This window comes from Micropterus dolomieu, linkage group LG06 (genome assembly GCF_021292245.1).
Source record: "Micropterus dolomieu isolate WLL.071019.BEF.003 ecotype Adirondacks linkage group LG06, ASM2129224v1, whole genome shotgun sequence".
Taxonomy (NCBI): domain Eukaryota; kingdom Metazoa; phylum Chordata; class Actinopteri; order Centrarchiformes; family Centrarchidae; genus Micropterus; species Micropterus dolomieu.
Window position 1 is genome coordinate 14,465,002 of NC_060155.1, and position 12,515 is coordinate 14,477,516.

The 12,515-nt window shown below is 42.0% G+C and overlaps 1 protein-coding gene across 4 annotated transcripts in view; it reads left to right on the plus strand.

Moving 5' to 3' along the window:
* Positions 1-8,406, plus strand: part of znf521 (zinc finger protein 521) — an 89,467-nt gene extending 81,061 nt beyond the window's left edge. For all 4 annotated transcript variants that reach the window (XM_046052823.1, XM_046052819.1, XM_046052820.1 and 1 more), the window contains one exon: positions 6,951-8,406. In XM_046052823.1, the coding sequence (XP_045908779.1) occupies positions 6,951-6,980 (30 nt within the window). In that variant the 3' untranslated portion in view covers positions 6,981-8,406. The remainder of the gene's footprint in view (positions 1-6,950) is intronic.
* Positions 8,407-12,515: the final 4,109 nt, after the last annotated feature.

Here is a 12,515-nt window from a genome sequence, read left to right on the forward strand (position 1 = left end):
TTTCTTTCTTTTTTTTAAATATGAATTTAAAAATATGCCCCCAAAAACGCCCCAACTGCCCTGCGTCCCAAAAGTGTCGCACAAAAGCAAAGCTTCATGTGTTTGTCCCTATGCAGCTCTCAAACACCCCATTTTCTGTGAATATCTTGATCTGCCAAGTATGACAGCTCTTCACGCTTTTGAAAGTTGTATATATATTTTTTTCCTTTTATATGACAACTTGTTTTCTTCTTCATCACCCCAGGTGCTCAGAATTCTGTCACCATTTCAAAAAAGTTGCACTGCAAAATAAAAGAACAATGAATTTAAAAAAAACAGCTGCTTGTGAGGCACCATCATTAATATTTAAGCTTATTTATAATTATGTACAGCACTGTACACACACTGTAAATGGGGACAAAACACCCTTAGATGACTAGTGATGTATCACAATAGTAGTGTTCTAGTTTTGTAGGTGGATCAGAATTAGACAGCATGACAGACCTAATGATCCTGGGAGGATATTCTCTTTCACAGTTCTTATGTGTATACATCTGTGTGCGTGCTGTATGTATTTGTCTTTGTGTCTGTCTCTCCCAAGGTCTGATATGTGCATGCAAACACATTGTCTGGAGGGAGACATGACAAAAACTCCCAGAAGCCTTTGAGCTGTTCTTTTTTTCTTTTTCCTGTGTTGCACCACTGGGGAAAGTTAAATCCAAACAAAGAGGAGACGCTTGGTGTACTGTGCTAGAATCCATCACCGGATCTCTCCCTCAAACATGTCTCCTTTACTTTTCTTAGTTGACTTTTTCACAACTTTGATAAATACGATTTTAAACGGTTCTCAGGAAATTCACTGCAGGTTTAATTTACTGTCTGTAGTGATTTGATTTTCAAGTGTCTATTATGCTGTTGATGTTAACAAAATGCAGCAGAGGCCAGAATAAACAGCATTAGAACAATTACTCCCTCTTGAATTTCATATCCACACATCATAACACCAAAGTAATTTAACTCTTTAGAAAAGTATGTTGAACGACACCGGTCAATTAAAAGCTAATTTTCTGATTCACTCCTCCATTTCGGTGGGAATCACGAGAGTGCAGATCGACTCTCGCCTCCTCATAGAAACGTGGAAATGCAGGAGAAAATTTAGTCCTCAAAAATCTCCGCATTTGTGAAGTGGCATATCTAGCAGCACAGGAGAGGGGGTGGGGTGGGTGGCTCTGTAGCATCCCTAGTCAAAGTCTGTCCCTGACTGAAGTGGTTAAATGTGAGAGTAATTGTGTTTTGTTTCTGGGACTGACATGTGGAACCCCATGGACCCCATCTCCCTCCCAGTGACAGGCAGAGATCCTCCCCCCTCGCTCTGTCTAATTAGAGGATGTAGCCCAGGGCTCATGTCCCAGGAAGACCCATCCCCCTCCCAAGATGGCTCCCCTAAGAAAGCCCTTAATTGGGTTCTTTAGTCATAGTCTTCATTTTGGCTGGAAAGGCATCTGTGTGTTGCTATCACCTCAGAATACAGTTTGTATCGCTCTCTTGTGTTTTTTTTTTCTTCCTCTCTTTTTTCTCCCTCTCACTGGCCCTCTCTCTATTGCTTTCCCTCGCTCCCTCTCCCCGTCTCCCACTCTCTCCTCACTTAATGAGGCCCCATAATAACACAGCAGTTGTGCAGTTGTTTTGCTACCTCAGTCAAACAGCAGGATCACTGCATAGTGTGTTTCTAGTACCATTCACTTGTCTACTTAGACAGGGTAATGAGTATCATTTGGAGCTACAAAGCACCAGCCCACAAAAATGGTGGTCCGTCATCTCCGGTTATACCTCAGAAGCATTTGGTTGGGGTAGTTAGACATCTAATCAAAGCATTTCAAGCATTATGGATTTATTATACATTTTTACAAGCGTTCATTGTGAAAATGACCGGACACAAAAATGACACACATGGAAGACATTGAAATTCATTGTCGTCAACTCCACCTTAGCGTAGTGCTGTTACTGTATGACCATAACTCCCTGGGCACCTCACTTCAAACAAGACAATCTGTTACCAAGGAGACCAGACCGGTTGTGGCACAACAGTGTTTGGGGTCAACCCTCCCTACGGCCTGATAAGTGATGACTGTGGAGAATGCCAACTGCTGTATTATTTATTTCTTTATTTATTTGATTGTGTTCTTCATTGGCTAAACTAGCCAGCAGTAAGCATGGCCTGAGGTCAAAGCAGGAAAGGATTACTCCCTCAGTGGACTGGTCAACAGTAGGGAATGCACAAAGGGGGGACTGAGTCAATACTGGACCGAGTTCAACACACCATTAAACATCAAGGCAGAATGCAGCACTCTTGTCTTCCTCCACAACAGTTTTGAACAATAAGAAAACATCTGACATGGTGGCAGAAGCTTTCTTAAAATTACTTAAGACGCAACGAGGTAATTACTAATTGTTCATCTTGTTCTTGTCCAACATGTTCATCTTTCTGTCATTACACAAACATAAATTTGCTTCAATATCCAAGTGATTTCATTGCCTAAAGTCACCCTGCAGTTTGGAGCCATGAAGAAAGACCACAGGTTCTTTGTTTTAGTATCATTTGATGATGCGTTAATTAAATTCCTGAGTGATGACTACGGGTACGCTCAGGTCTCAGTGGTTTTGTGCACACTCCCCGTGCTCCAGATGCAGCTATGCAGTCTTACTGTATGTCAGCCATGCAGGGTAAGAGAGAAACTCGGCACAGACTGATAAGACGTTTAATCAGAGCTGGGATGTTTACAGTTTTGACGGTTCCTTCCAATTTTTGATTATAGATAAACTAAATAAGACACTTTAGCCGCAGGGTTTGAAATGAAGGTGCTTCTAATTATTTTTTTTTAATGAGTCATCTTTACTGTAAGTAACACTTACTTGACTCATAATAGCACATTTATGCTTTCCTGTTGGACTAGTACATCAACAGACATAAATAAATGTCTTTATTCTTTAAATGATCATTAAATAATGCAAAATATGTTGTTATAAGTTTATTTTTAATCAGAAATTTACAATTATTAACCAGGAAATTTACAGTGTTACTGATATTTTATGTACCATTATGATTTTTTTTTTCATACCTAAAGAATGTTTTACTTTAAGTTATGTACATGTTTAAGGCCACAAAATGATGCATCATAAATAATCGTGTAATGTTAATAATAGTTGCAGTTCTTCCTGCTTTACTGTTGGCTTTTTATAACTTTTTACATCATAAACATATTAAGTAATTGTAGATCAATAGCATTTTGGGTTTGATTGTTTTTTGTTACTTTACATTACACATACTGTACCAAGAACATTGCCATTAATACAATGCAATTACATTTTCAACTGTATTAGATAACAGCTTTGTAAAAAATCATGCCTTTATTTATGCTTTTATTAAGAATTAGTTCATGCACTAATATTACTTTTGGTAATATTTTATTATGCCATATATTTAATAAATAACCATCCCTAAATTGTTTGAATTTAAAGATAAAGCACAATTTTAGGGCTGCATAATGTGACAGATTCTGTTCAAATCACTGGTCAGCTCTACACTTGGGCCCACGTTTAAAAAGTCATTATTGCTCACTCAGCTCTCTAACCACTTGATAAAGCCTGGGTTTAATGTTACATTCTGGATAACACCAGGTAGAGGAGCAGAGACAATGTACTTAACATGTTCTCTGCAGGTATTAACATTATGCTAATCAAACATTGTTAGCGTTGCGTTAAGCTTTACATCTTCTCTCTGTGATGTTGGACAATGTGAGGATTGTCTTTAATACAGCGAGATCAGATGAAAGAGAAAATGTGTCTGCTGGTCGACTGGCCTTTCCTTTGCAGAGCTGATGTAAGAGATGCACCTCTGTTGCCTCACTGGAGACCGGGCGCTATCGATGGAGACCAGAGCAATGGGGAACGACATAAAGAATGATTAGTTAATAAATCAACTCCCCAGCCTACTTGCACTTTCTCTGCTCTCTGCTCTTCTCCAATCGCTCCCCATTTTTTCCCACCCTCTCCCTCTGCAGCAGCGTTAAATTCCTAAGACATGTTGCACCTGTTTGCATGGGTACACAAGACCCCTGCCGGATGTTCCCCCTCCTCTTCCACTACCCCTGAGGGCGTTGCAGTAGGGTGATGTAATCAGATGAAAGTGGTGGTTTAGCGGTGGCACAGAGCTGGTGAGAGGAGAATAGGAGAGGAGGAAGAGGCTCGCTCCAAGCCAATGCAGCTAGTCTTCATAAGGGAGAAGCGGGTGCGCATTATTGATCAGGGCAAAATTTAATTTAGTGGAGAATTGACTGCTATGGTTTACCTGAACACTGCTGGTAACTAGGCCCTGCAGCAGGCATGTGTGGCCAGCAGGTGGTTGAAAGGATCGAGGAGGAGATTAAGGGTTGGATAGAAGGGAAGGAAATGGATGATAAGGGGAATGGCAGAGTTTCAGGGGGAATAGGATGGCATTGAATGAGGGAGTTAGGATGAGAGCTAAAAGGCTTAATGGAGGGCATCTAATCCTAAATTGCAGTGATTCTGGTGTGACACCATTAGTGACATCCTCCTTGGCGGAGCAGTGGACATTTTGGTCATTTTCTTGCGTAAAACGTGAATTATGTTTTTCACATCTAATTTGACATTTGTGGTCGGGTACTGTTATACTTATACAGCGCTGGTGCAGAGGTACTTGAAGAACTTGACAAAGATGAAGATTGGAAAGTGAATTTCCACCCTCCCTCCCTCCCTCCCTCCCTCCCTTCCATCTTCCATACTCATACACACAACAGTTTATAGCTACTCTGTGGAGTTCAGTATCCACAGAGATAAAGGTATCAGTTTCATTTTCTTTTAATGTTTTTTCCCCCTCTTTTCCTCTATTTCCCTTTAGTCTGCATGGCTGCCACAGCCACTGAAGTCGTTTAACACCGTCCTTGAGAAAGCCCTTAGTGAGAAAACTCCTGGCATGTTTAAGGAAAAGGTAGAATGCAGTGTGTGTCAGACAGAGTTGGGACATGCAGTGGGGGGAGCCATTCCCCAGAGGGGTTATTTTCCCCTCTAATAGCTGTTACGAGCCCTACATTATATCCAAGGAGCTACGTTCCTTTGGGGTCCACAGACACACACACACACACACACCTAGACGCCCTGGCACACTTACACAAAGGTATGCACACTCAGTTGAGCACAAATTTTTTCTCTCTGTTTCTCTCTCTTTCACACACACACACACACACACACGGGCACACACGGGCACACACACTCAGTCCTAGCCGCTTTGCTCTCCTCGTGTCAATATCCTGCCATTTGAAGTCACGTACTGCAGGGGCTTCTGGGAGTCGCCGAGGAGCCAGGCTGACGGGTAATGGGCCGCATTCATTAATAAGGTTGCCGTGCTCCTGTCCCTCCTCAGCAACGCCAAGGATGTCTTCACCGGGGGGTAGGGGGTTGGTGGAGTGTGAGGAGGGCGGGGAGGGAGGGCGGGGAGGGAGGGGGGGCATCCCGTGGGGAGTCTCCTCCCAGACTCACTTAAAGGAGCTTTATTTCAGCAAGAGAGGAGAGAGGGAAGCAGAGGAGCTGTCCGGGGCCGCGTCTTTAAAAAAGGGAGAGCAGGGCCCAGGCGAGCCACGCTAACCCTTACAGGGGTCACACTCCTGTTCCCCGTCAAACAGCTTATTACCCCACCTGTCGGGAAGTAATCGCCCTAGCTGAAAGGAAAGCTGTCGAGGTGTTTAAATGCTTTATATGGAGGCAGCTGAAAGGGTAAAGAGGGAAGGAATGAATAGACGGGGGGGGCTAATAGTCGTCTCCTAGCACTGCCCGAGGGATTCTACACCAACAGGACTGAAGGTGACTGCTTTGGTAAACCTTCTCACTGTGGGAACACTCATCATTTTAGATCTCTTTCTTTTACATTTCAAAACTAGTTATGCGGTAAAAACATCATTTCACATACTTGTGCACTTAATTCTGTGCTGATGTGCACAACAAAGTGAATGTGTGCAATGGTGTGTATGTGTATTTATGCATGCATGCGTGCTGATGACTCTGTGACAGGTGTGTCTAGTCCATGCCAGTTTAGAGAGTCCAAGGCCGTGTTTTAAACAGAGCGCAGCAAGTGGGGCATGTAGTTTGCATTAAAGGGATTAGCAGTCACTTCAAAAGATGACCTGGATTCAGCCCACCAGGGACACCAGTTACACACCCCCTGGTCCACACTCCCTTTAAAGAACCTGGCACAGCTGCCCCACTACAACCACTCTCAACGGTCTGTGTGTGTGCCTGCATACATTTTGGAAATACAGCAAAACAGAGTGATATTGTCAGCTTGTTATCCTGTCATAGTGAATTTTGCACCGTTACATATTCACAGCCGTGTGGAGGATCAAATCATCAACAGCCTCACCTGCAGCTGAAGAATTCAAAACTTTTTTTCTGTACTGTGTACATCTGCAGCTCATTCAATGCATCCAGGCACTGGATAAACAAGACTCTCAGGATGATATTCCATCAGATGTGTCAGTGCCTTGTTATAGATTTGTATCCATGGACACAGCCTTTGATCGGGAGGCCAGATTTCTGAGGAATGTGATGTTATCTGTCAGTAGTCTTGTGCTTTTGTGTTAGACCAAGACTTAACTATGCTTAATCCCAAAGCCAACTGGTATTGATCCACACACAGATTTGAATCCAGTGCAACTTAATTGGATGTGGAGAATGAAAGCCTAATAAGGATGATGTTCAAATGTCAAGATAATCAAAAGACAGTGCTTGTCAATCATAACATAACATTTAAAATAAATATCAAGGTGTAGAACATTAGCGTCCTTGGTATGGAAGATGAAGATGTTCCAATGTCCTTTTTTGAAAAGTCAGGAAAATGAAAGCTACATTTGTGCATGTGATCATAATGTTTCCCCTGTTTCTTTTTTGTGTCCTTGCAGAACCACACGTTGACTCAGCACAGCAGCTAACATGGAAAAGATCAGCAACGTGGCCAAGAACAAGAATCACGTAACGCAGAGAATAATGTCTGACCGCCAATTACAGTCAGTGCAGTTTCCCACTGACTGTCTTGCACTGAACTTTCGATTCAGTTACACCACAAGGAACCATGCCACAGCAAGTAAAAAGAAAAGAGAAAAAAAGAAAGAGGGGGAAAGAACATAAAATAACCCTCTCAATTCTTTACTAACCATTATTTCAAAAATAAAGAAAAGGCCAACTTGTTTGTACATAGAATTCTTCATGTGTTGCTTACCTACAGCTATATTGCAATCTTATACAGTATTTGCCAATGTACAGTTCAAAATGTTTGTCCAAAAAAGAGAAGGGGGAAAAAAAGATCAATGACATGACAATGTCGAGACCAGATGGGACTCAACCAGTTTGTGCAAAGGAGAAACAGGGTGCCACTGAGAGCATAGGAAGCTGTAGGAACAGGCAAGTGTTGTCAGGAGGACTGGTTTCATCAGCGCCACTCCTACTGCGCAGTGTGTGACTCTGTATACTGATGTGGTCAATCATTATGGGATAGAAAAGCTTGATTCACCAGCATAGGCTGAGATCTTGTCTGTGTGTCCGTCGTAACATGGCTGCCAGAGGACCAGCTGAGAACGGCGGTGCGACTAATCTGCGCTGCCTGCTCCGGAGTTCAGACGAGAAGTGAGGGGGAAAAATGAAAAAATAACACAGAGAACAGAAAAACAGGACAGGATGCTGATATATGCAAACGCAGTGACACAGATTTGAAAAAGGCTAGTTCCTCTGGTTGGCTCGTGAACAGAGGCGTGAAGCTCCCATGTGGCTCTCAGAGCATGGGGAAATCTCCAGCCCACTGACTCAACCTGTACATTTCTGTTGTTAATGTTTACTGCTCGTTGAAGCCTGGAGATTACTGGAATATTTTTTTCCATTATGTTTTGTTATCTCTACATATTTTTTTGCAGCCGGGGAGTGAATCCATTTGGATTTGGGGTCATGAAGACTGAACACAATTTCAGTCTGTCTCGGGGATATACCGTAGTTAAAAAACTCTGTCCCTGGCTCTCCTGGAGAGTGCCCAAGTACTCCTCTTGTTTCTTTGCATTGTTCCTTTGCTCTCTGCTCAAGCTGGACGCCACTGTGGCATCATACAAAACTTTAAACGATTCTGTTATGTAAATGTTTTGCATTCATTGAACCTGAGATGCACTTTTGTATAAAACTTTAATGTTTTGACATTTTGATTGAGAATTGTTCGTACACAGTTTACAGGAAATCACCATCTCCTGCAGCAAAAGGACAGTTGTCTCTGATGTTATTAAAATGTATTGTACAAATATGGAGTTCTGTATTTGGCAGAACTCGTTTTTTTTGTGTTGCACATGTGATGGAAATATTAAAAACTGTATGAGGAAATGGCTTGTCCCTTCATTATCTAGCCTATCTAAAAATACAATATCAGTGTGTGTGTGTGTGTGTGTGTGTGTGTGTGTGTTTGTGTGTGTGCGTGCACATGCACGCGCACGTGTGAACACAATTAACCCATTAGATAAAACCTATGACAGCATAAACATGCTCATCATATCAAAAGCTTACACTGCTTTTTTATTGTATCAAATTGCATCCTATTTCCTCACTCCCTCGTGGCTCTCCCTAACAAACATCTGAGCATCTTAAGGGAGGTCTTTGTTATTAATGACTCCATTACCCATCACCCTGTGCGGTCCCATTCTACACACCCTTGCGCTAGGTCTATTTAGGGAGCCTCCAGCACTCCAGGAGACGGAGGAAAAGATTCTTCTGCCTTCGCCAAATGGGACAAAACCCATGCAACAACATCTGTCTGTCCCAGCAAATGATTCATCAATGGTGATGCGCAAGCAACATAACATTTATTTAAGCTTTCAGTTTTTTTGGAAAAGGCTCAGTGCTGCAGCTCATAGAATTATAACTAGGTTATACTGTAAATAACAAATGACTGTAAACTAATGCTTAATTTGAAATACACTACAGATATTTTATGTTTATAAAATATATTATCCATGTATTGTATGCATGTTTAAACATAAAAAAGAATGCTAAGAGAAGCTTAATAATATTCCTATATATACTCTTTTGATCCATTTTGTGCAGAACATATATAAAATCATATACATGTGACACCTCTGGATGATAATAATGAAGCTAATTTGTCACAGAAATTGATCACATACAGTATTGTATCATACATGTGTAATCGAGGTTTCTGAAGCTTGTCTGATTGAATATTCTTCTTTCAACAATATCATCAAATGTGCATGTTGTCTGTCATTTATTAGCTTTTATTACGGTACTATAATGAGGCTCAGATGAGGAATGGGCAGGGCCTCTTACAATGACAAGAATTCGACAAAGGAGACACAACCCCTCGTCAAAATCAGAGATGGTACGGCCCAACATTAACTGTCATACTGAATGCAAGCTGGGCATCCATTAAACAACTTTGCTAGCATCTCCCTGTGCCAGGCACTTTTAATAAGCTTCAAGGGCATTTAAACGGGTCCAGAACTTTGCTTTGCCAGAGATGGACTGGCCCACATCATCCATTACATTAAATTGGGTGGCGGCCTCCAGCTCATATTTATGATTTAATTAAATTCACTTGTGAGGCGTATCAGAAGCACTGCGGCCTCCCTTTTAACGCCAGCCTAAGCAGCAAAACACACATGCAGCTACACACGAGTGCATGCACAAGCGCTGTTTCTGACACTCACCCAAGTGTGAGACTTTGTGGGCGCTTTGGCAGGGGCGTTCTCTGGGGTTCATTTAAAGCAATATAATTACACAGCCCCCAAGTATTCTTCCATCAGAAAGCAGCAGAATGGATGGCTTGTGCAGAGATAACTTAGCCTGGCTGATCCTCTACGGTGTCATCGCCTGAACATAACCTCAATGCAAGTGGCACTCACTGCTGCTGGCATTGCTTGGCAAGTCCTTAGTGAAACTGGGCAGTGGGGCCAGATGTTTGGGAGTAGCTGAAATGCCATTGTTCTTGTCCAGGATGTGTGTGAAATAGCATTTTGTTTTTTCATTTGACATCCTAATACTCAGTCAGTCCTCTAGAGGAAAAGTGGCAGCCTGTGTTAAGACTTTATTAAAGAATTATGAGGTCCTACTGAACCTGTGCAGTATGTTGCAATCCAGGCAGCTGAGAATGTGCCACTTTAACCGGTATGAACAACCTGCACAAATGTAAGTATGCATTTAGCGCTTGTCCCTTGTGACCCAGTGTCCTTGCTATAACTCTTCTTTGGTGCAAAATTTAGTTTGGTGAAAACTCCACATTGTTAGGCTGTGCATTCCTCCCACTGAAGGAGACCTAAGAGACCTCTTATGGCATTCAATATGTGCGCCCAAGCGTGAGATCCAGATCCATTTGGCCGGGAGATCCACTGGGAGTGTCTGGGGTAACCCAATCTCTCACACCGGCACTCCACATCCAGAGAGCCATCTTTTCACTTCAGAACTGTGTCAGCAAAATGGACGTCTTAGCCTCAGTATGTAGCCCTGCCACAGTGTTTATGGATCGAGTGCTTTTGCTATTGTCTTTTGTGTGTATCCTGTGTAATTTTGTATACACCTGTGTTTCTGTGTCTTTAAAATGTAATTGTAGGAATGAGAATAACAGTAAAAAAAAAAGCTTTATTTCAAATTGTCCTCCTCACAAGTAAAGTTACTATAAAGACATTTATTTCGCAGACATAAGAATGGCAAAGACAGTGCTCAGGTACTAATTAGAAAATGGCGCCTGGAGCTGTGAATATCACCATCAGAGGATTGTTACCCTCATCCTACACTTCAAACTACACAAGTACAAAACTAGAAAATACAAATAAATGCATTTTAGAAAAAAATATTAATTTAAAGTTGATTTACTCTATGTAGGGAAGATGCATCTTTCATGCCTCCATCCATTTCATTCCTGTTCAGGGTCACAGGGGACTTGAGCCTATCCCAGCACATATTGGGGGAAGGAGCAGGGTACACCCTGGACAAGTCACCAGTCTATCACCGAGCTAACAGACATATGGACAAATACTTTAACCCTCTTCCCTCCTTCGTAGCCACTTCTAATGATCCCCCCTGCCTCCTGAACTGGGAGAGCAGAGTATCCCCCTCCTGTCATCTCCCTCTGCCTCACCAAGAAAAACACTTGAAATAGACAGGGCACTACATTCTTATTTTTCTTTTTTTTGTGGACGGGATGGGGGAGGATTTTCAAAAATGTATTAAACACCAAGCAATAAAATATAGACCAGGAGGGGTCAAAGTTACTGCAACTCTCCAGGCTCTGCAGCCAGTGTGGCCGATGTGATGATATGAGGACAAGGGAAGAGTCTAACAAGAGGAGAGAAGAGGGAAAGAAAGTATCAATAATGCAGAGTACACCGTATACAGCTGACAGTAAAAATGGAAAACACACTGCCTGAGAGAGAGGAGGGCACACTGGATTCTGGGCTGACTCCCTTGTCCCAGAACATGAATTAATTGTTTAAATGATTTGAGTTCATTGTGGCTGCTGAAAAAAGTTCCAGTGTTTCAGTGCTATGGGTGTGCATGACCATATATGCAGACAAGACAATACAGGTCGGCACGATGTAATGCATTCACTCTCTTTAGCCACACATTATTATGAGCCGAAGTCTCTGTATCTGTACATATTAACGCTAATTTGAAATAATCTTTGCTCACTGACATCTGCGTGTATTACACACTAGTATTTGTTTGGAGGCTAAAGTAGAGAATTATTTAAATTTTTATTTTTGTTAATGTTTATTCGTACATATATTTATTTTGGGAAATCTGGAACGTCAGTTAAACCCATACTGTCAGTTTCATTGTTATTTTCCTCTTATTGGTGATGAACTAAAAAATGCTCCATAATGGAGCCCCTTGGGAGAACAAGGGCCTCATTCTCCCAGTGTTCCCCTGCTCTCTCCCATCTCTTCCTCTTTTCCTTTTTCTTAATTCTATCCCTCTCTTTTTTTAAATTTTAAGAGCTCTCGCTCTTCCAACACCCCTCCTCTCCCTTTGCATCTCTTGTATTGTAAACAGCTCACAAAAGCATGACAAGGTCTCTGCTCATGTTCCCCCTGCCTCCTTCTCTGTTCTCCCAGCTATTTGTTATTGTCTCCTCGCTATCGTGTGTGTTTGTCTCTATCACGCGTTCTTTATTCTGTTTTTCCTCTGCGTCAGAAAAGCAAAAGTTAATTAAATATGGAACGAGATGGAGCAGCATCTCTTTAAACCATCATGTCATTAAAATGGCATCCCTGGGAGATCAGCTTAAAAGGAGTCGGAGAACAATGTCTTCTCCGTCAGATATTTATGGGCATGGTTATGTAAACATGCTCCCTTTATTCTCTATGTATACAGTATTTCATGTAATTATCACTTTTTGTAGCGCATTCCCCCTGAGATTCACAGAGGCAAGAAGTTACTAGAGGAATGTCATTAGAAGAGACTATTGTTACCGCGCTGCTATG